The sequence below is a fragment of the Schistocerca nitens genome, chromosome 10 (genome assembly GCF_023898315.1).
Source record: "Schistocerca nitens isolate TAMUIC-IGC-003100 chromosome 10, iqSchNite1.1, whole genome shotgun sequence".
NCBI lineage: Eukaryota > Metazoa > Arthropoda > Insecta > Orthoptera > Acrididae > Schistocerca > Schistocerca nitens.
Window position 1 is genome coordinate 47982370 of NC_064623.1, and position 22801 is coordinate 48005170.

At 44.9% G+C, this 22801-nt stretch overlaps 1 protein-coding gene across 1 annotated transcript; it reads left to right on the forward strand.

Moving 5' to 3' along the window:
• The first annotated feature begins 5797 nt into the window (after nt 1-5797).
• On the forward strand, nt 5798-19154 carry LOC126209847 (another transcription unit protein-like). The gene is made up of 3 exons (XM_049938975.1): nt 5798-5958; nt 11387-11603; nt 18642-19154. Exons 1-3 carry the CDS (start codon nt 5798-5800, stop codon nt 19152-19154), a joined length of 891 nt encoding a protein of 296 aa, XP_049794932.1.
• Nucleotides 19155-22801: the final 3647 nt, after the last annotated feature.

Genomic DNA, 22801 nt, shown 5'->3' on the forward strand with positions numbered 1-22801 from the left:
AACATGTCCTACCAACCGATCCCTTCTTCTAGTCAAGTTGTGCCACAAACGTCTCTTCTCCCCAATCCTATTCAATACCTCCTCATTAGTTACGTGATCTACCCACCTTATCTTCAGCATTCTTCTAAGGCTAAAGATACGGAATGTCAATAAAGTTTCTTTTATGTAAAAAAATTCCCGACGAATAAATAAAAGGAAATAATGATTGAACTTAATGCGTTTGGACGATAACCTTCCCGTGTGGAATAAAATAATTTAACTTACTTTACGTCTAATTAAAGAAAGAAAGAGACCTGAACTTTTAGTGGCCGGCGGCGGTTGCCGAGCGGTTTAGGCGCTTCAGTCCGGAACCGCGCGACTGCTACGGTCGCAGGTTCGAATCCTGCCTCTGGCATGGATGTGTGTGATGTCCTTAGGTTAGTTAGGTTTAAGTAGTTCTAAGTTCTAGGGGACTGATGACCTCAGATGTTAAGTCCCACAGCGCTCAGAGCCATTTCTTTGAAGTTTTTGTGCCTTGCAGCTTCCCTGTCTGGACTTGCTTTTGACAACGTGTCTGATCTGATAGTCTTTAGCGTACACAATGTTGTACGCCTTGTGCCTTTATTGGTAACGATATTAGTGTGACTGAGCAAAAGAAGATTATTTCGACGTGAACACATAAGCTTATGCCTTGGCCCTTAGTACTGGTTGTCCATGCAGTGAACCTGAAAACATACATATATATTTTCCCTACCTTTTATTTTACTGGGATAACGTCATCTGACTGCATGTCTGAATATACTCACTCTGATCTATTGTTGATAATTATTTGGGCTGGCCTTCATTTACTAGGACTGCAAATATGTGAGCTAAAACTGTACTTATTAATTTGCTTTTTTGGTTGAAGTTACTAGTGCAAAATTCAGTGTCATTATTAAATTTAAAAAATTGGGAAAACTCAACAAAAGTTAAATCTTGTGGTTATTGGGTTCAATGAAACATAATACGATATTGACTGAGATAAACTGAACTATTCTGAAAATGACTGAATATAAATTTTTAACTCTTTATAATGATTCAATCTATAAAACTTTAGTTTGGGGATCGTTTACATAAAACAGATTAAAAATGTAACAACGAACTTACAATATGCAGTTAGCGCTTAAATATCTTTGATGTCTTCATGACGTCAATTTTTAATAATTCATAAATAATTACCAATTATATAATTATAGTATTCTTCAAGTAATATATTGTTGGTGGCGAACAAGCACACCGCTCTCTCTCTACACACAACTTCAGTGCACAAAAGTTGACTCAGGAGTGTTCTATCGACAATGCTGCGCACTTCTCTCCGCGCTCCCTATGTATCAATGCGCGGGCTCTCCCGCCAACAAAGAGCTTGGTGCGGGTACTCCACTGTCACCATTGATATGCAAAGAACTTAAATAAATTTTACAAAACATTTTTCTTAACATTTTTCTTACACACCATAATTGTTATTTACATGTTTCTTATCTTATAAATATTTTTCGTCAGTTTATTACTTTGATTTATTTATGTTTTGGCCTGGTTGATTCTCTATTGACATATTTCAAGTTTTCACATTAATTTTGATACCAGCGTCCCTGTTGGTGTGACCAGTGGCAGCTTGCTCTAAATGTAGGCAAATGCAGATAAACAAAAAAAAACAACTTCGTAATGTTCGAATATAGCAGTAGCAGTGTGCTACTTCACACCGCCAAGTCTTTTAAATATCTGGGCGTAAGGTTGCAAAGCGATATGAAATGGAACGGGCACGTATGAACGGTAGTAAAGAAGACGAGAGGCCGACTTCGGTTAGTTGGGAGAATTTTAGAAAATTGTAGTTCATCTATGAGTATCACCGCGTACAGAACACTGGTGCGATCCATTGTTCAGTATTGTTCGAGTGTGTAGGATTCCCATCAGGTCGGATTAAAGGAAGACGTGGGAGCAATTGCTGTTAGATTTGTTACCGGTGTGTTCGATCGGCATGCATGTATTACAGAGATACTCCGTGAACTCAGAAGCGAATCCCAGGAACAAATACGACGCTCTTTTCGCGAGGCACTACAGAGAAATTTAGAAACCCAGCATTTGAGCAGAGGTTGAAAATACCGATTCAGTTGTAAATTACCTTATTTTCACACGACCGGTTTCGGACTGTTATAAGCCCACGGCCACACGGCGCAGAAGCTCTGGAACAATTCATGGAACACATGAACAGGATACATTCGAACATCCAGTTCACTGTCGAGATGGAGAAGGAAGGGAGACTGCCGTTCTTAGACTTTTAGTACAACGACAGGCGGACTGGCGTCTTGGCTACTCTTTATACCGTAAGCCGACGCATGCCGATTTATACCTGAATGCACAGAGTTTCCATCATCCTGCTCAGAAGAGAGCCGTTATACGTTGGTGTATACAGGGTGTGGTAGATAAGTAATGAGACTCAGTCTAGAAAAACAAATTTATTGATCCAATTTGTACAAAACGTTAATATTCTTCAAAGTACTCGCCTTGGGCGTCGACACAACGTTGCCAGCGCGTTTTCCAAGCTTCACAGGCCCCACTGTAGTCTGAGTTATCCCAGTTAGTGCCTTCGTGACAGCACGTTGGATGTTCGGAATATCGTCGAAACGATGACCCTTCAGGCATCTTTTGACCTTCGGAAATAGGAAGAAATCAGGAGGACTCGTCAGGGCTGTATGGTGGATGTGGCAAAACTTCAACTCCAATTTGGGTCAAGTAGGAGGTCACGAGGAACGCTGTGTGCGCCGGAGCGTTGTCATGGTGGAGACGCCAGCGTTAAGCAAGGTCCTGTCGCTTCCGTTTGACGGCTCTGTGCAATCGCTGAAGGACTTCTTTGTAGAATTCGGCATTGACAGTCTTCCCCTGAGGGACAAACTCTTTGTGAATTAACCCCCGCTTGTCGAAAAACACAATCAGCATTGTCTTGATGCGGGACTTTGACATTCTTGCTTTCTTCGGCCGCGGGGATGCCGGTGTGTGCCACTCCGAGCTCTGGGCTTTCGTCTCCGGGTCGTACTGGAATGTCCACGATTCGTCGCCTGTTACTACGTTGTCTAAAAAGTGTGGATTATTTTCCAAATCATTCAACATCTCACGGCAAACGTCCACTCGTTGTTGCTTTTGTTCGGCGGTGAGCACTCGGGGAACCAATTTTGCGCAAACTTTCCTCATCATCAAATCTTGCGTAACAATTTGGTGAACCGTAAATTTATTCACGGAGACCTCATCGGCGATCATTTTGAGACTTAAACGACGGTCGGAGTCCAGGAGTTCTTTCACTTTGGCCACCGTTTCATCCACACGACTCGTTGAAGGGCGTCCAGATCGTTCCATGTCTTCAACGGATTCCCTCCCGTTTTTAAATTCATTAAACCACCGAAACACTTGAGCTCTTGATAGGGAGTCTTCTTTGTAGGCCTCCGTAATCATAGCAAAAGTTTCCGAAGCAGTTTTGCCCAAGCGAAAGCAAAATTTGATTGCATACCGCTGTTCTATCGAGCGATCCATCTTCAGCGTTTTCACAAGTGTCACGGGCACACAAACAACGTAATACGCGAAGCTCGACCCTCACTGCACCAGAGCTCCGATGCGACTGCAAACCGGTTCTATTGTTAGCTCAGATCCCCCACCACGTGACGTACAGGTGGAGACCGCCCTGCGAGCGACTGGGGCGCCGCGCGGCAGCCAGTCTCATTACTTATCTACCACACCCTGTAGAGTAAAAACTGTTTTGACGAGGACCACTTCATTAGGTCCGAGATTAACCATCTCAAGTACGTGTTCCGAAAGAATGGCTATGGTGCATGCGATATAAAGGCAGAGTTCTCAAAAAAAAAAAAAAAAAAAAAAAAGTGCTGCACACTCACAGGATGAAACACCGATTGCGGTTCTTCCTTTTTGTGGCGCGATTTCCAGCAAAATAGTCCTGCGTAGACGAGTTATAAGACCGATTTTTCGTCGTCCTAAGAAAATTAAGGGGATGATGCGCCCTGTTAAGGACAATCTCGGCCTCAGGGTCCCTGGAGTTTATAATATACCCTGTGAGTGTGGAAGCAATTATATAGGGCAAACGACTCGTACCGTTTCGGACCGTTGTGCAGAACACCAACGCCACATTAAAAACAGAGAACTGGAGAAATTGGCAATTGCGGAGCACAGCCTCACGAACAAACATAAAATTTTGTTCGATGAAACAAAAATTCTGTCCCATGCCTCCACGTACTGGGATTATGTTATTAAGGGGGCTGTTGAAACAAGAATGAGCAAAAATAACTTTAATCGCGATAGCGGATACCATCTGAGGTGCAGAGAAGCAGCAGAGACGTTCCTTCCAAGGTTTACGTTCCAACAGAAGCGGTGGCAACACCAGCGCAGACATTGACACCGTCTGCGACAGCAGTACGTAATCGCCGACCAATCATAAGCCGTCCACGGGCTATAAATAAGGCACCACAGCAGCAGTGAAGACTCCTGTTTCTTTTCTTCTTCCGTTTTTAAAAAAGTCTGTAGGCTGTAGAGCAGCGTACTAAGCAGCTGCTAGCCCGCCCCCTTCGGGGGGAATTGAAAATTTGAAAAGCAATAAAGGAAAAAAAAAGCAGTGAAGACAGTCAGCTTCTGACGACGACGATGGAGGTAATCGTCGAAAACTCGAGATTTTATCCAGAACTGACGCGGCAAGAATACCGAGAATGTTTTACATATAAGTGCCGTCGCGAAAAATTCGTTTTCATATCTCAGCCGATATTGACAACAGCATTTAAAAAATCAGGAGGCATTAATTTTCAACACGCCTACGTATTTCAGTGTTTTTTTTTACCTTCTTCAGTCATCCAAAGTGAATTATCAATATATAATTGGGTCTTTTATCGAAGTGTACCTATCTAATTGAGTCTATAGTCAACTGTTATGTACGTACAGTTTTGCTATTCTCTTCTCTCAACCTATCATCTCGCCTGATCTACTCCAATGTAATCACATCTGTAATAAGAGTTGATTTCGATGCTTCAGGCATGGAGACAGCAAGGAATTTTCATGGCGCACAACTGGAAATGCAGTTTTATGTTTTCCACAAACCTGTCCTTTATATGTACCATCTTGGACACTTTTACGCTCTCATTTAAATGCTGCAGCTAATTTCTTCAAGTTAGAAGTTGAAGAAGTGTTGTACACATTTACAAACCTGCGATGAATTTTGTTCAGCATAAAATTTGTTACAAAAACACTAATCAGCATAAAATCTGTTACAAAAAAAAACTATCTAAACTATTTTCTGAGAATTCGTGCACCATGCCTTATTTCGACTGCTGCCTGCAGCCGTGACTTGTAATATCACATAGAGCCTGTTGAAAGTATTGTGTACCTCTGAGAAAAAATATCACGGATCTACTGCTGTGATCTACGGGTGAAACCAAGAACTTTTCAGACTAAACTCTAATGTGCTAAGTGATACACACACCAAAAATATCAGTCAGCTGTGTTGTATATGCTATGGTAGTATTATTGATGGATATGAATAATGAATTAAGTATTTTTTTCCTTTCAGACAAAGAAAAAGACGACGGAGTGAAGGCCGAGAATGGGAGGAAGGCATCTGCAAACAACCGGGGCAGTGCAAAGAATGGCAATGCAAATGGCGGTAACAACAAAATGAATAGGAGGAAAAGAAGCAACGATTCGGCCAGCAAGCATAATGGCAACAGCGCCAACGGGAACGGCCACAGACAGAGCCTCAATGGCAACGGTGGAGGCAGTGGCAGAGGCAGCAATGGCAGTGGTGGCAGTGCTGCCAACAACGGGACTGAAGCGAGGCTGGACAGCGGCAGTGTTGCCACCAGTGAAAACAACAAACACAATGGATACCACACTGACAACAACAACCAGCGAGGGTGCAGCAACGGTAACTGTGACGGTGCGTCCCAAGACGGTGTGAGACCGTGTTCCGGCAGCAACTGTAACACCATAGAGGGCAGTGTCGTCAGTGGCAAACGGCTGGGGAGCGCTGACAGCAGGCACAATGGGGAAGGGTGAGTCCTAGCAACGATCTGTAGTTTACAGAATTTACAGACAGCCTTATTTCAATTTTTGCTGATGAATATCCCTGTAGCACTACACTGTCTTGTCAGAAGTATCAGGACACGTGCTGGAAGCTATCCGCTGTTGCTGAGCGGTTCTGGGCGCTTCAGTCCGGAACCGCACTGCTGCTACGGTCGCAGGTTCATATCCTGCCTCCGATTAGGTCTGGCCTGTCTGTAGCTACAAGGTCTAAAATAATTTCATCTCGTGTAGCCTGTCGAACTTGCTGCTATAGACAGTTTCCAGAAAACATATTCAAAAGAACCCCACAACACTGTTTGTCCGTCTCCCTTGCAATGAATCCATAGACGTCTACACTCCAAGTGATATTGTATTATCTGGGTCTTCCCGCAGTACTGACGGTAGACTTTCTGTCCATGACTCTGAAACCGTCTTAGCGGTATCGGGTGGTCGGTAAAAACATCCAACTATCAATTTGATTTCTCCTAGACACAGACGCGACCATGCACTCAAAAAATTCGGCCTCAGTAAAGACATTTTTGTCAACTGCAGTGAACATACCCCCCCCCCCCCTCTCCTATGACGTCTTCTCTGTCTTTTCGATCTACGTTCCACGAATCACTAAATATCTCAGAGCTTTCTACATCGAGTTTCACCCAGCTCTCGATCATGATTTATAGACTGTGTCTACAAAACTTATCCCTTAATAACTATCACAATTACTCCGTTTTCCTTTTCTGAAAAGAGGGATGTCAGTTACACTCATCTATGTAGTACTTGTATACCCACTCTTCGAGCCTGTATTAATCAGATTAAGCATTCTTCATTTTAGCAAGGTACCACCATATAAGAGGGAGTGCTGAAAAGTAATGTCACGGAATTTATGTCAAAAATCTAAGGTTTTCAAGTGAAACAACCGTTATTAACATTCTACATCTTTACTCTCCCTGTCTACATACACTACTGGCCATTAAAATTGCTACACCACGAAGATGTGCTACAGACGCGAAATTTGACTGTCAGGAAGAAGATGCTGAGATATGCAAATGATTAGCTTTTCAGAGCTTTCACACAAGGTTGGCGCCGGTAGCGACACCTACAACGTGCTGACACGAGGAAAGTTTCCAGCCGATTTCTCATACACAAACAGCAGTTGACCGGCGTTGCCTGGTGAAACGTTGTGGTGCGTCGTGTAAGGAGGAGAAATGCGTACCATCACGTTTCCGACTTTGATAAAGGTCGGATTGTAGCCTATCGCGATTGCGGTTTATCGTATCGCGAAATTGATGCTCGCGTTGGTCGAGATCCAATGACTGTTAGCAGAATATGGAATCGGTGGGTTCAGGAGGGTAATATGGAACGCCGTGTCGGATCCCAACGGCCTCGTATCACTAGCAGTCGAGATGACAGGCATCTTATTCGCATGGCTGTAACCGATAGGGCAGCCACTTCTCGATCCCTGAGTCAACAGATGGGGACGTTTGCAAGACAACAACCACCTGCACGAACAGTTCGACGACGTTTGCAGCAGCATGGACTATCAGCTCGGAGACCATGGCTGCGGTTATCCTTGAAACTGCATCACAGACAGGAGTCCCTGCGATGGTGTACTCAACGACGAACCTGGGTGCACGAATGGAAAAACGTCATTTTTTCGGATGAATAAAGGTTCTGTTTACAGCATTATGATGGTCGCATCCGTGTTTGGTGACATCGCGGTGAACGCACATTGGAAGCGTGTATTCGTCATCGCCATATTGCCGTATCACCAGGTGTGATGGTATGGGGTGCCACTGGTTACTCGTCTCGGTCACCTCTTGTTCGCATTGACGGCACTTTGGACATTGGACGTTACATTTCAGATGTGTCACGACCCGTGGCTCTAGCCTTCATTCGATCCCTGCGAAACCCTACACTTCAGCAGCATAATGCACGACCGCATGTTGCAGGTCCTGTACGGACCTTCCTGGATACAGAAAATGTTCGACTGCTGCCCTGACCAGCACGTTCTCCAGATCCCTCACCAATTGAAAACGTGTGGCCAATGGTGGCCGAGCAACTGGCTCGTCACAATACGCCAGTCACTACTCTTGATGAACTGTGGTATCGTGTTGAAGCTGCATAGGCAGCTGTACCTGTACACGCCATCCAAGCTCTGTTTGACTCAATGCCCAGGCGTATCAAAGCCGTTATTACGGCCAGAGGTGGTTGTTCTGGGTACTGATTTCTCAGGATCTATGCACCCAAATTGCGTGAAAATGTAATCGCATGTCAGTTGTAGTATAATATATTTGTCCAATGAATACCCGTTTATCATCTGCATGTCTTCTTGGTGTAGCAATTTTAATGGCCAGTAGTGTATTTATTTCCCAATGCAGTCACTCTGGCGACGAGCACAGTTCTACCGACGAGAAACCAGTTTGTTGATACCGTCGGTGTAGAATGACGGAGCTGCAGCCTCACAACTTCTTGCAGCGCTCCGTCATTATCAACGTAAACTCCTCGAAGGTGTTCTGTAAGTGTTCGAAAAAGATTAAAATTGGATGGAGCCAAGTCAGAATCGTATGTACTGTAACCGAAGACAGTGATCCCAAGACGTCGTGTAGCTGCAGACGTGGTGGCACTCGTGTATCATCCAGGAATGTCATGCTGTAGGAGAGTGCGCACCGTGTGTGGACGTGCTTCCAGCTTCCTGAGGGTCTCGCAGTACCGCGCAGAGTTTATGGTGGTGCCTTTAAGCACGAATTCCAAGTGCATCTGGCACTGACCGTCTCAGAACTCTGTGAGCATGACTTTACCTGCCGATGGCGACGTCTTGACCTTTTTTGGAGGTTTTCCATTCCGGCCTCAGTCACACATGTTGAGGGTGACACCGCCGCTTCCTTCAATACGAGCACGAACAACCCAACGTAGCACATTACTGGTGCCAATACAATCATCACTGTACACAGATTTATTCTTCCATTGGCTTCAGTTGGAAGCACATTTCCTGCGGTTATAAACTCGATACCAGCATGCTGTTTCTCACACACTCACATTCAGTAATGGCGTTACACACCGTCATGTTACACGCTACAACTCGGAGCCCTCTAGCGGCAGACGGTTGCAACATACGTCAGCGAAGCGGCAAAGTCGACTGAGCAGTACACATGACACTCGTGCTCATAAATTAAGGATAATGCTGATACATGGTGAAACAACGCTCTGGTGGGCGGTTTGCACGTTTAAATCATCTCGGTGCATTTGACTTGCGGTCGTCGCACGGTGGCGCTGGCAGCAGTCCACATACGCAGAGCTGTGTTGGTGCAGGTCGGAGTACGGTGCAGCGAGTAAGTGTGCAGACGTTTTCAGCCGTGCTAATGGAGACTGTGTATTGAAAATGGCTCAAAGAACACACGTTGATGACGTTATGAGCGGTAGAATACTAGGGCGACTGGAGGCTGGTCAAACACAGCAGGTCGTAGCACGGTCCCTCCGTATGCCACGAAGTGTGATCTCAAGATTATGTCAACGATTCCAGCAGTAGGAAACGTGTCCTGGCGCTACATTACGGGACGTCCACAGTATACAGCACAACAAGAAGACCGATATCTCACCATCTGTGTCCACAGACGGCCACAGAGTACTGCAGGTAGCCTTTCTCGGGACCTTACCGCAGCCACTGGAACAGTTGTCTCCAGACACACATGGTTTATTCGCCTGTAGATCTGCAAGGTGCATTCCACTGACCCCTAGTCACAGGAGAGCCCGTAAAGCCTGGTGTCAAGAACACGGTACATGGTCACTGGAACAGTGGTCCCATGTTATGTTCACAGACGAGTCCAGGTATAGTCTGAACAGTGATTCTCGCCGGGTTTTCATGTGTTGTGAACCAGGAACCAGGTACCAACCCTTACTGTCCTTGAAAGCGACCTGTATGGAGGTCGTGGTCTGATGGTATGGGGTGGGATTATGATTGGCGCACCTACACCCCTGCATGTTGAAATATGCTCACTATTTTTATATACTTGAATTTAGCATATTTCGTGACAGTACTCACTTTTCCGTGGATGTTTATAAGATGATATTTGACTTTTTTTGTGTTGGCTTCAGTTGTCTAGTGAAGATTCCATAATGCTGTTTCGTCGGCTGCGGAAATGTCCTGGTTCAATGCGTTTGCCTCATTTTTGGTGCTTCAAATTCCATTTTTCCGAATGTGCTTCCTCCTTGATGTTTATATAAAAAAGTAGTAGAATAACTCATTTTTGCTGGTCACTTGCAAATTATTATAACGGGGAACTGTACATTGTTCCACCGTCACACACCGAGTGTTCACATCCGACTGACTACGGTCAAAGACGACTCCAGCGTCAGAGACATTTCACACAACACACAAGCTTCCACTTGTAACCAGTCTCTTTGATATTATTCGTCACATCTACTAATATTAATCAATATGTTGTCACTCTCGAACATATAAGCAAATTAGCATAAAATATCGCAAATTACAATTCACAAAAAATATTCTGAGAAAAGTATAAGAACACATTTACAACCTCCCTCATTACATTTGGTATCGACAAATCCGGTAGAAAATAACACATCTCCCAGATCATTACAATGTCTTTGACAGAGGAACTGTAACAGGTCATTTTGCACCAGTAAGGATGCAGTGGGTCGCACCTTCCTCCTGATGGATAATAACGCACGGCCCCACCGAGCTGCCATCGTGGAGGAGTACCTTGAAATAAAAGATAACAGGCGAATGTAGTGGCCTGCCTGTTCTCCAGACCTAAACCCTATCGAGCACGTCTGGGAAGCTCTCGGTCGACGTATCGCTGCACGTCTTCAAACCCCTACGACACTTCAAGAGCTCCGACAGGCACTGGTGCAAGAATGGGAGGCTGTACCCCAGCTGCTGCTCGACCACCTGATCCAGAGTAAGCCAACCCGTTGTGCGGCCTGTGTACGTGTGCATGGTGATCATATCCCATACTGGTGGCGGGGTGCATGCGCAGCAAACGGTGGCGTTTTGTAGCATATGTGTTTTAGGGGCGGTTTTCTCAACTTACCACCAATACCGTGGACTTACAGATCTGTGTCGTGTGTGTTCCCTATGTGCCTATGCTATTAGCGCCACATTCTGCAATCATCCTTAATTTACGAGCATGATCGATATTGAGAACAGTATAAAAAAGTCGGATTCATTACTTTTGTTTTATAATCCTACTAAAGCACTGTGTGACCAACCAAACTTCCTACTGACGACAGCTTCACCTTTTCCTATTTTTCTATTTAATGTTTTTTGGCAAACTACTCATGTGCTGGGATGCTTTGGCAGCAGGTCGACAGGAGAGAGCAAGCGGCCAGGGGAGGTGAACGGCAGGAGGAGCCAGCAGCCTGCGAGGAGCGGCGCGGCGCTCCACAGGGCCAAGTCCGCCGCCGCCCCCAACCCTGTAGAGAGCGGGGGCGGGTCTGCGGGCTCGCACGCCAGGAGCAAGTCGGCGGCGCCCGCCGGCAGTGCGAGGCTGGGATCCGAGGACCAGTCCAACAGCCTGGTGAGTGGCTCCCGGCTCTGCTGCGGTGCCAGCTGGGTTCTGCCGAGACACGTAAAGGATTTTAACACTGCCGACTAGGGTACAAACTTTGGAATTCCTAAGTTACGTCGTCGTTGTGTTCTATTGTCAAGCTATTTACTGGGTGTTAGCATAAGAGCGCGCAAAAATGTAACAGGACATAGAGAATGCTTCACTGAAAAATTTGAGGCACGGAACCTGGGCTTAGAGAATCCAACTTTAGTAGATATTATAGCGAATCTTCTACTTGATGATTTGGTTTGATCTGTACTTGGCCCCGGCTAAAACTCGACGACAGTCGGTAGAGAGTTGAGATCGTTATCAAGTTACGAAGACGCCGTTACACAAAATAGCAGTGCTGAACCGAAATGTCGACGTGCGTGAGATATTTACTTCACCAAGAATCGTAATTAATCGTTCGTAATCGATGTTTAACTGATTAATGATGAAATATTAATGATAAAACCAATACAGTCGCATCCACAACAAATTCCTTACAAGCTGGTCGTAATTTCAAGTATCTAAGAAATCGTAACAGTGGGCTTGTTATTTGAGTCAAAGATTCTACACAAGCGCCGAGCGCTACAGTCAAATATTATCGCTGCACGTAATTATTACTCGGGAGTTTCATGTCAATAATTTGATAGAATTTTAAATCACAAATGCACGAGAGGGTGTTTTATTGCACAATATCAGTCATTTCCTAACCGATACTTGAGAAGAAAACTTTCCCAGGTGTTGGGTGATTTAAATTATATGCTTCGGACCTGTCACTGAAGTTCCATAAACCACTGGCTATTCTGAATGAAAATTGTCTATCAGTGTTCGTTGCCTAAATCACTAAGTAATGTTTAGTTCAATTATCTAGTTAAAAGTTCACTTTATTCTAGTAGGTGAAAGTCCTCCGCGAATTCTAATGCCGTGATATTTGAAGTCAGAAGATCGTATTACTGCGTCATGATAGATCTCACTTATTTGATCTCAAAAACAATCCAAGCGCGCCTACATGTACGGGCATTCAAATATATGACCTGCTTCGGCTAACTCTCGTAACGTAGTGACAATGCATTGAATTATACTTCGTCATTACTCACGACTCCCAAAGAGTACTCGCACGGACTATTCTTTGGGATCGTTGGTTCTACTTTGCGAATGTTAATTTATGCTAATTTTGCGATTTATTATGATTTTGATTTTAATTTTACTGAAATTTAATCTTTCTTTCGTAGATTGCTAAATTGTCAAGTCTTTGATTCCTGATTTAATTACTTGTTATTGTCCTAATAATAGTGATAAGTGGAACTTCCTTCGCTTATTCACTTTTCTGGGAATTGGGGACTTGGGGAGAAATCTTTGGGGTATTGGGAGCTAATTTTTGATTTTTTATTTCTCGTCCAAGGAAGTGGCATTACAATATGGAAGTATACTGGTATACCGCTTTGTCTAGCATTACTGTTTTCAAGCTTATTTGCAACTAACATGCATACAATGAATAAAATGTTCTCGGGTTTCCAACCGCGTCAATTGTGTAAAACGACGTGAGCTTTCGGCCAAGCACTCCTTGGCCACTGTCAAGTGTTATGACTGCCAGTGGGCTGTTGGTGCGCCCTTATATACGCTAGCTGCCGGCTGTGACGTCACTGGTGCCCGTGACATTGCCATATATGGGCATGTTTTGAGTCGGCGTCCGATGTGCCCTCTTCAACGGCGCGATCGCTGGATCCCACGCAGCGCTGAGCTGCAACCCACCGTCTCTATTCAGGGTGTTTGCGGTAATTTTTATTTCAACAGCTTCCTTTATTAAACTGTCCCAGAAACCGTTAGTGCGAGTCACGACAGAGGTATCGTCAAATTTTATGTGGCGACCGTTTTCTAACGCATGCTCAGCTAACGCAGATTTCTCTGGATAGCGTAGGCGATAATACCTCTCATGTTCTTACCTTCGTTGTTCCACAGTGCGAACTGTTTGTCCGATGTACGTCCGGCCACACTCACAAGGTATTACGTAGACTGCAGGTGTTCCGAGACATACTGCGTCTTTAACTGGTCTCAGTGACGGATTTTCGTTGGAGGCCTGAAGATTGATTTGATCTTGTGTCTTTTCAACAGCGGTTTATCTTGCCCGACACAGAGCCACAGAATGGCAGCAAAGCAAGTTTCTTTCCCTGCTCTTCGTCGGTGGTCTTATTCTGATATTTCCCAGAAATCACTTCTTTCACTTGATGGGCGCTGTAGCCTTTATTCCTGAAAACCTTGCGTAGGTGGCTCAGTTCGTGGGGCAGGTTATCGTCGTCTGGTATTACTCTTGCACGATGCACCAATGTTTGTAATACTGTGCGCTTCTGTGTTGGATGGTGGCGTGCAGGTACAGGTCTGTGTGGGTGGGTTTCCTGTAGACGCTGTGGCCAAGGCACCCATTTCGTTTACGGTGGACAAGGACGTCGAGGAAGTGCAATGCCTTATCTTTTTCCACCTCCATGGTGAAATATTACTGTTGATGCCATTGAGGTGTTCCAAAAACTCGTCTAGTTTCTCGCATCCGTGTGGCCAAATGACGAACGTGTCGTCAACGCATCGAAAGAAACACTTCGGCTTCAATGGCGCAGTATCTACGGCAATATCCTCAAAATTCTCCATGAAGAGGTTTGCAAACAGCTGGAGCCAACGGGCTACCCATTGCTACGCCATCTGTCTGATCGTAATACTGGCCGATGTACACGAAAAAGGAGGACGTAAGAGTGTGCCTAAATAGGTCGACCACGTTACTTACTATGTACTGGTAAATTAGGTCCAAAGCGTCTTTGATAGGCACTTCCATAAACAGCGCCACAACATCAAAACTGACCATAATATCATCCTCACTAAGGCGTAGACGGTAGATTCTGCTGATAAATTCTGCTGAGTTTTTTATATGATGTTCGTAGTGTCCCACATGTGGAGTGAGGAGCTTGGCCAAGTACTTCGCCAGCCGACAACATTTTATTCAATGTTATCGCCGCGAGACTCTGATTTCATACAACATGCATACAAGTTTACCCGTACTGTGCTGTTTATTTACGTGTATATTTTTTTATTTCCTGCAAGAAAACAAGGACGACGAGCCTGAATACTAGGAAGTCATGATTCGGATTTTGTTTACTTTACTTGTCCATAAGGTGGCTCTGTTGTATCATATTTACATTTTCCCATGACAGAACGTGCGAGATGCCGGGGCTAGCAGTGTATTTAACACTAAATTCTTCTAGAATCTTCATATGGAAATCATGTTCTAAGCCCCCCCCCCCCCCATTTTTAACTCCGACTCTTGCTGTTGCACATGGATTAAGAAGAAACGCGAACTGCTTGTAATCGACCCTGCAAGTGGAGTAGAAAAGAGTTTGGCACCTGCAATCATTTAATTTGATATAAATTAATGTGATAAAGGAAAGTTTCATTAACGTAGTGAGAAATGAAAGGGTTGCTTTACCGATCCACAGAATGAAAGTAATATCCAAAATATCAATTTGATTTATTACGTCTAAACTCGAAATAATTAACAAAACACATGAAACACTTACAATACGTCAAATTGGATACTCAAATAAATGCTGTGAAGGTGAAGTTGTCCATAAACCAGGTTGTGACGTTTATGACCAAGTGGTGTGTGGAGCCAATTCCTTGCAACTCAAATCTTAAGAGAAACACCCAGCCCACCCGACATTAATTGCTGCTACAGTAGTGAGAATTCAGACAATGAACATCCAAGACAGAACCACGTAAGAAAAGACGGGAACAGGCGCGCTCTGCTGAGCTCCGATTATCACAGAGAAAAATTCCCTAATCTGCCGGTGCTGCGGACATACATTACCAAGCTGTCCTCTTAAGTGCAAGGACACGATCTGGCGTACCGGAGGCGATGGCTGGTTGCTTCGACATCCCGTCGTGGTGATGATAATGTCGCAAGTGTAGCCCGAAACAAATTATCCTGGTCTGGTTGTTCCAGACTAAAGACTTCCTATCAATACAAATGCGCCTCTGAGGGAGATGAAGAAGGCTCGCCACACAATCATTGATGGTACAGTGATTGATTTTAACAAGCGAAGTTACACAGTAACTCCGATACAGTCAGCTTTAGCCAAAACTGCTCAAGACGGACAACATAGGCCGCTTGTACGCAGAATGCTCAATTGCAAACTGTACTCGGAAAGTTACGTTGAAGTCGAAACTTCAGCAACTTCGTCAAACAGTTACAATTAAATGAAAGTATATTAGACAGCCAACGGAAGGCAGGCTGTCCAGAGCAGCGAGAGCTCAGTCTTGTAACCTACTCTGACCAAAAGGCGAGAGCTGACTCATACAAGAGCACCCGTACAAGCCGAACACAGAACATTCCCACCACCACGACAGTGGCCGTGGTTAAACCCGCCAATCAGCAACTCGAAAACCGGCAGAAAATTCCACTCTATTGCCGACGCACTACTATTCCACCAATGGAGATACTTGGCGCCAATTTATGTGCCGATTTTGCTACGTCACGGAGCTATCCCCTGTGCAAGCCAGTCGCAGATATGATTTTGCAGAAAACGCGAGAATTTGCCCACCAAGACTGCCTGGGAACACAAGTCATTCCCACGCCTCGCTGTTACCCCGCTAGAAAGTGTTTTCTCTAAGTTTCTGCGAAGTAACGGAATCTCTAGCCCAGCCGCTCCGTCAGGCCCATGTGGGCGTGCCGCCCCCACTCTTATGACAATGTCGGCATCTGGAAAGCATCCACTCGACTCCCTCACACCTGTCGGCTTAATCCTTTCAAGATCAGCAGAACCTGCCTGTCACTGGACCACCCAGGTGGCGAGACACATTGTGTGGGAAGTCCGCGTGTGAAGGAATAGCAACTTTTCACCGCATGCAATTAGAGAGGAAAATCGAATTACTCAGAGTAAGATAGAAATATGAGAGGGGGCTCATGCCACCTCTCAAACGTGCCATGAATCAGCGACACAACATTCATTACTCAGTGCTGTTCAGAGACATACAGCACAATACCGTGGATCGGTACCGATACAGTTTCGCTGAACTCACTGATGAGCTCCTTGTGTATGGGGAAGTACGTTGCAGTGCTGACACTGCTCAAAGACTGTACAGGGAACGATTTCCTAACAGGTGTATCCGTCATGACGAGTATTTATTTCTCTCAATCTGGTTCATATGAAAGAAGAGACGAGGGGCCCGGCAACATGAATGCCACTCGCGCACCCGATTTTGATGAGGTGCTGGAGCGTGTTGCAGAGGACTCCACTACAAGTATTCTTTGTATTGCACGTGAAACGGGCGCTGCACATGTGTGGTGAGTACTCCACGAACAACAATTTCACCCATACCACCCACAACGGGTCCATGCAGTGCTTGTGACTGACTTTGCTCCAAGGGTCGCATTGTATCAGTGGTTGCTCAAACAATGGATTTATCTTGTAGGGAGCACATTGTGCTCATGTGGGTGCGATCTAGATGCTTATAACACAATAAACTGGTAGCCAAGATCGCAGGAATTCTTTTTATTCCATGATTACCGGTTTCGACAAAACTAAAGCAGCCATCATCGGATCTAGGGAGGACCGAAAACACTATAAAAGTGGGCTTGGATTCCACTTATATAACATGTATACATATAAATTTAGTTACATACCTTAGTACACATACAGGTTACAACATCAAGGCAAACAATGATGATATTAATAGTTACCTATAACACGCAGGCCTTACAAAATTGTCGTTAGTAGCACATAGGCGTCGAAGAGAGATGACATAAATGTGTCTCCATCACATGCAAGCGCACTCTAGGTACTATCACAAGTCCGGCTCTGTTCTTACACTACAGGTCGCGTCGCGAGATGGCGCTAGCAGAAGAGGCGCCAATGAATGTCACAGCTCGCGTCATAACAGGCTCTGCGTGTGTGGTAACACTACGTCATTAGTGCTTGTACATAATTCTAGAGATTACTGTATCACCTAAACATATACTAATTCAACTCCCTCGGCACTGCATAATGTAATTCGGCTGCATTTCGTTGTCCTTGTTTTATGTTAGTTGATTTTTATCTTATAATTTCAGGTCAAGACACTATCAATTTGTTTCAACTCACCCTTTACTTTGCCATCTCCAACAGAATTACAATGTCACTGTCATACGTCAAAGTTTTCCTTTTTACTCCTTGAACTTTAATTCCCTTTCCTATTTTCTCCACGGTGCCCTTTCCCGTTAGTTTAATGTTTAGACTGAATTACATGATGTAGTCTCCATACCTGTCTCACTCCGATCACTACTACTGCTCCCCTTTCACGCCCTTCCACTCTTATAATTGTTGAGATCAACCTTTTGATCCCTGTATTTTACCTGTGCTACCTTGAGGATTTCAGTAGTGTTTTTTAGTCATGTGTATTCTGAAACTTCCTGGCAGATTAAAAATGTGAGCCGGACCGAGACTCGAACTCGGGACCTTTGCCTTTCACGGGTAAGTGCTCTACCAGCTGAGCTACCCAAGCACGACTCACGCCCCGTCCTCACAGCGTCACTTCTGCCAGTACCTCTTCTCCTACTTTCAAAACTTTACAGAAGCTCTCATATGAGCGCACACTCCGCTGCAGAGTGAAAATCTCATTCTGCAAACATCCCTCAGGCTGTGGCCAAGCCATGCCTCCGCAGTATCCTTTCTTTCAGGAGTGCTACTTCTGCAAGGTTCGCAGGAGAGCTGCTGCAAAGTTTGGAAGGTAGGAGGCGAGGTACTGGCAGAAGTAAAGCTGTGAGGACGGGGCGTGAGTCGTGCTTGGGTAGCTCAGTTGGTAGAGCAATTGCCCGCGAAAGGGAAAGGTCCCGAGTTCGAGTCTCGGTCCAGCGCACAGTTTTAATCTGCCAGGAAGTTTCATATCAGCGCACGCTCCGCTGCAGAGTGAAAATTCTCATTAATATGTATTCTGTTTTACTGGTGATTATTTTCTTTGTGGCGACAACTTCTAGCGTCTGAATTGCTTTTCTGGTTTGTGCAGAGCTCCATCAGGATGGTCGCACGACGTGGGGTATCCAGCAGTCCCAAGGACCGTGCATCTCCTCCAGACCGCAACAATAATGTCAACAATCACAGCAGGAACAACCCCACCGGTAAGAAGCCCACTCGGCACAGAAGTTCGCCCAACCTGCGAGTCGGCTGTACGGCCTGCAGCAGCGGCAGTGGAGGCGCTGGGGGTGGAGGAGCACTGCCACCCCCAGAGCCGTACAAGATGGCCTTCAAGGCGGGGTCGCCGGAGTCCTCCTCTGGTGGTGGCGGCAGCAGCGCCGGGAGTGGTGGAGACAAGAAGACGTCTGTATACAAAGTACCTCGGCCGCGTGCACCCTTTGCCAAGCGCTGCTACAGCATTGACACGCTGACCCCACCCTTCTCACTGTGGCCTGGACAGCAAGGAGGCTACCCCGAACACTGGAGGCTGGCCTCCGTCTATCAGCATGCCTTCAAGCCCATTGAGATGCGTCGGAAACCGCTTCTCGCTTCAGTATACCAGTAGGGACCATTCAACGGTCACTACACCAACTGGGACCACACCTCATGACCCTTTCTCTATTTCATCTTGGAACCTGCCTCAAATATTGGGAGTCTGCCGTTCATTTACAAGTGCTACTGCATCCTGGTGTGTAAGCAGGAACACTCCAACAAGTACTTAATCAACTGGCCATATCACAGAGGCCTTTATGTACCTATCACATCAGCAAGTTTACTTCAAGTACTGGATATTAGCCGCAGCCTACCATCATGTGTCAATGTATCAGTAGGGACCCTCCAACCCTAACTTCGCCAATTGGTATCATGTAACAAGGGTCTTTCTCTGCTTGTCATTTCAGAGAGGCTAGTCTGAGAATTTGAGGCTTACCTCAATCTATCATCATAAATTCAAGCCTACTGAAATGTGCTGGAATCATCTTCTCTCTTCAGTGTACCAGTACGGTTTCTCAGTGGCCAACTACATCAACTAGGACAACATCACAAGGTCTCGAATGAAATTTTCACTCTACAGCGGGCTGTGCGCTGATAGGAAACTTCCTGGCAGACTAAAATTGTGTGCCGGACCGAGACTCGAACTCAGGACCTTTGCCTTTCGCGGGCAAGTGCTCTACCAACTGAGCTACCCAAGCACGATTCACTCCCCGTCGTCACAGCTCTAATTCCGCCAGTACCTCGTCTCCTACCTTCCTACCCTAGGCTGTGGCTGCAAGGTTTAGCAGGAGAGCTTCTACCTTTGGAAGGTAGGAGACGAGGTACTGGTGGAATTAAAGCTGTGATGACGGGGCGTGAGTCGTGCTTGGGTAGCTCAGTTGGCAGAGCAGTTGCCCACGAAAGACAAAGGTCCCGAGTTCGAGTCTCGGTCCGGCACACAGATTTAATCTGCCAGCAAGTTTCATCACAAGGTCTGTCTCTACCTGTCACATCACGCAGGCTGTCCCAAACAATGGAGTCTGTCCATCTATTAGCACACCTCTGCCTCTCACCGAAATGTAACAGGAGAAATGCTCAAATGGCCATTACATCAACTGGACGACACCACTGAACCCTTTACCTAACTGACAGAGCCATCTATCAACATGCCATTATCATGCTTTATTATTCTTATCACACCCTATCCCTTTCTATACTCTGTTATTACCATGCCTTATTATCATTCCATCAAGCATAACCAATGGCATTCCTTCCACATTGCGATCTGTTTCACTGTCCTCTTGAGTGAGTCCTTCACAAATGAGGACTGCACTAGAAGAGCGCTGGTGAAGGACACACACTACACAACTGCTTTGGTACCATGAGGTCTTCTGAAGTGCTTTCAGGCTCACAGCTATTATCAGTTCACCAACAGAGGCTTTAGCAGTGGGACTAGGGTCGATGACAACCCACTAGGAATGTGACTGATGGTTGGTCCATCATCTATATAGTTCATTCTGCACCAGAGGGCTGTTATGAAACTTTCGAACGTATTAAGCCAGCATTCTGAGGCAAGTCTATTGCCTCCTGTAGACATGCTTTTATCAGCTGAGCTCTCCAGGTAGTACACACAACTAGCTCTACAATAACCATCTACCAGCACCTGCTTCCGAACTTGTAGATGAAAAGTGCAATGTAGATCTTGTGACAAGATAGCTCATTTTGTCAATCCTTGTCATTTAGTTACATACGACATTACATTTTTTTTAAAAAAATATTTACAGTGTGCTGCAATTTTTGTATCAAGCATGGACCATATGCATGCCTCTTTTCATTTCGTAACAAGTTTCTAACAGTGTCATCTCCCTGTAAACATCTACATATGAAGGCATCATCAGAAGCATAGGTAATGCCTGGCATACCAGCAGGTTGTGTGTGCCCAAAACAGCTGGGTCCATGCAGACTGTGCTGTGGGGGAGGGGACAAAGGAAGGGAGGGGGGGGGAGCTTCGTTGTGGACAGCCACTGTGTGGTAGGGGATGTGCAGTTTACTAGCTGAAGGTTTCACACAGTCACACATCTCACAGAACCTCTAAGAAACAATTAGTGTGCCTGCCAACGATTGTATTAACAGTTTATCTCCATCTGTACTCTGAAGAACACTGTGAGGTGCATGGCGGAGTGTAGGGTACGTCCCATTTTACCAGTTATTAGAGTTTCTTCCTGTTACATTCATGTTGAGTCCCATAGTGCTCAGAGCCATTGTTACATTCATGCGTGGAGCATGGGAAGAATGATTGTTCGAATCCCTCTGTGCATGCAGTAATTATTCTAACCTTATCCTCATGATCCCTGTATGAGCGCTAAGTAGGGGGTTGATCGTTTTTTGTCACTATTTTGGAAATTTGTGGTGAGGTCTTATGGGACCAAACCACTGAAAACATCGGTCCATAAGCTTACACACTACTTAATCTAACTACTTACGCTAAGGTCAACACACATTCCCATGCCCAAGGGAGGACTCTAACCTCCGACGGATGGGGGGGGGGGGGGGGGGAGCCACGCGAAAACGTGACAAGGCGCCTCAGATCGCTCGGCTACCCCTGGTGGGTTTTGTCAGAATGAACAATAATTCAGCAAAAACAAAAGTTGAAAGTAGGATTGTCAAGTGTAACAATGGAGTTATTCTGCAAGTTGAATATTCATTTCTGCTCCAGACCTTGATACAAGAAAGACAATAATTCAGTTGAACTTCAATACTGCAGACATTGGAAGTGAATTGTAAGGGTCACAAAATTACATTGAAAAATGCAGTACATTTTTCAAGGTAATCTTCCATTTTACTTTCTGATACGAAGATTAAGAGTACGTTAAGAGCAAAGTCGGATTTTTCTCCAGTAGGGGAACCATTTACTTATCTTCAAGGCACAAAAATATCTTTTTTGCTTCATAACCATACATGCACACGTGGTTTTTTGTCTGCTTGTACTACAGTGAGACATTGTCCTTTTGAAAGAGGCGCTTTTATTGCTTCCACTGATCCATCCAAACAGTTGTTCAGTCTAGACATAATTATGAATATATATTTCAGTGACACAAACGATTTTGTACAGTAATTTCCTACATTATTCAAAATCTTTGCTTTGTATATCCAAACATTCGGCAGGCATGTAACTTTTATCTTATGACCCTTTCCATCTGACAAATGCTATACAATATGAATTTCATGAGTATTTAAATATGTAGGTATGATAGGAACATAAGTAAAAACTGGAGTACCTCAAGCACAACATTTGTGGCGACATGAGTATTTAAATATGTAGGTATGATAGGAACAAAAGTAAAAACTGGGGTACCTCAAGCATAACATTTGTGGCGAAAATCATGACGAAAAGCCTCCTTAAAATGAGGTATTTCCTCTAAGTAATGGAACCAGGAACTTAAATGTTGGTGCTGTTTACATTTCATGCAGAAGTTATGTATTAGTATTCTGACAACCTGTTCATCAAAATTATCTAAATGTTAAATTTTCATCCTCTCCTTCTGCACATTTTTTAGAAAAGAGAAGCCTTAGTAATCATGCGGTTTGAGTCCCATTCGGAGCACACATTTTCAGCTGTCTATCCAAAATATCAATTTGATTTATTACGTCTAAACTCGAAATAATTAACAAAACACATGAAACACTTACAATACGTCAAATTGGATACTCAAATAAATGCTGTCGGCAGCTTAGGGTCTT

Excerpts from the sequence above, each read along its gene's own strand:
- LOC126209847 (XM_049938975.1), top strand. The coding sequence starts at position 5,798 with ATGGCAGTGGTGGCAGTGCTGCCAACAACGGGACTGAAGCGAGGCTGG. Across the intron at positions 5,959-11,386 it reads ACGGTGCGTCCCAAGACGGT|CAGGTCGACAGGAGAGAGCA; the intron begins GTGAGACCGTGT and ends ATGCTTTGGCAG. Across the intron at positions 11,604-18,641 it reads AGGACCAGTCCAACAGCCTG|AGCTCCATCAGGATGGTCGC; the intron begins GTGAGTGGCTCC and ends TGGTTTGTGCAG.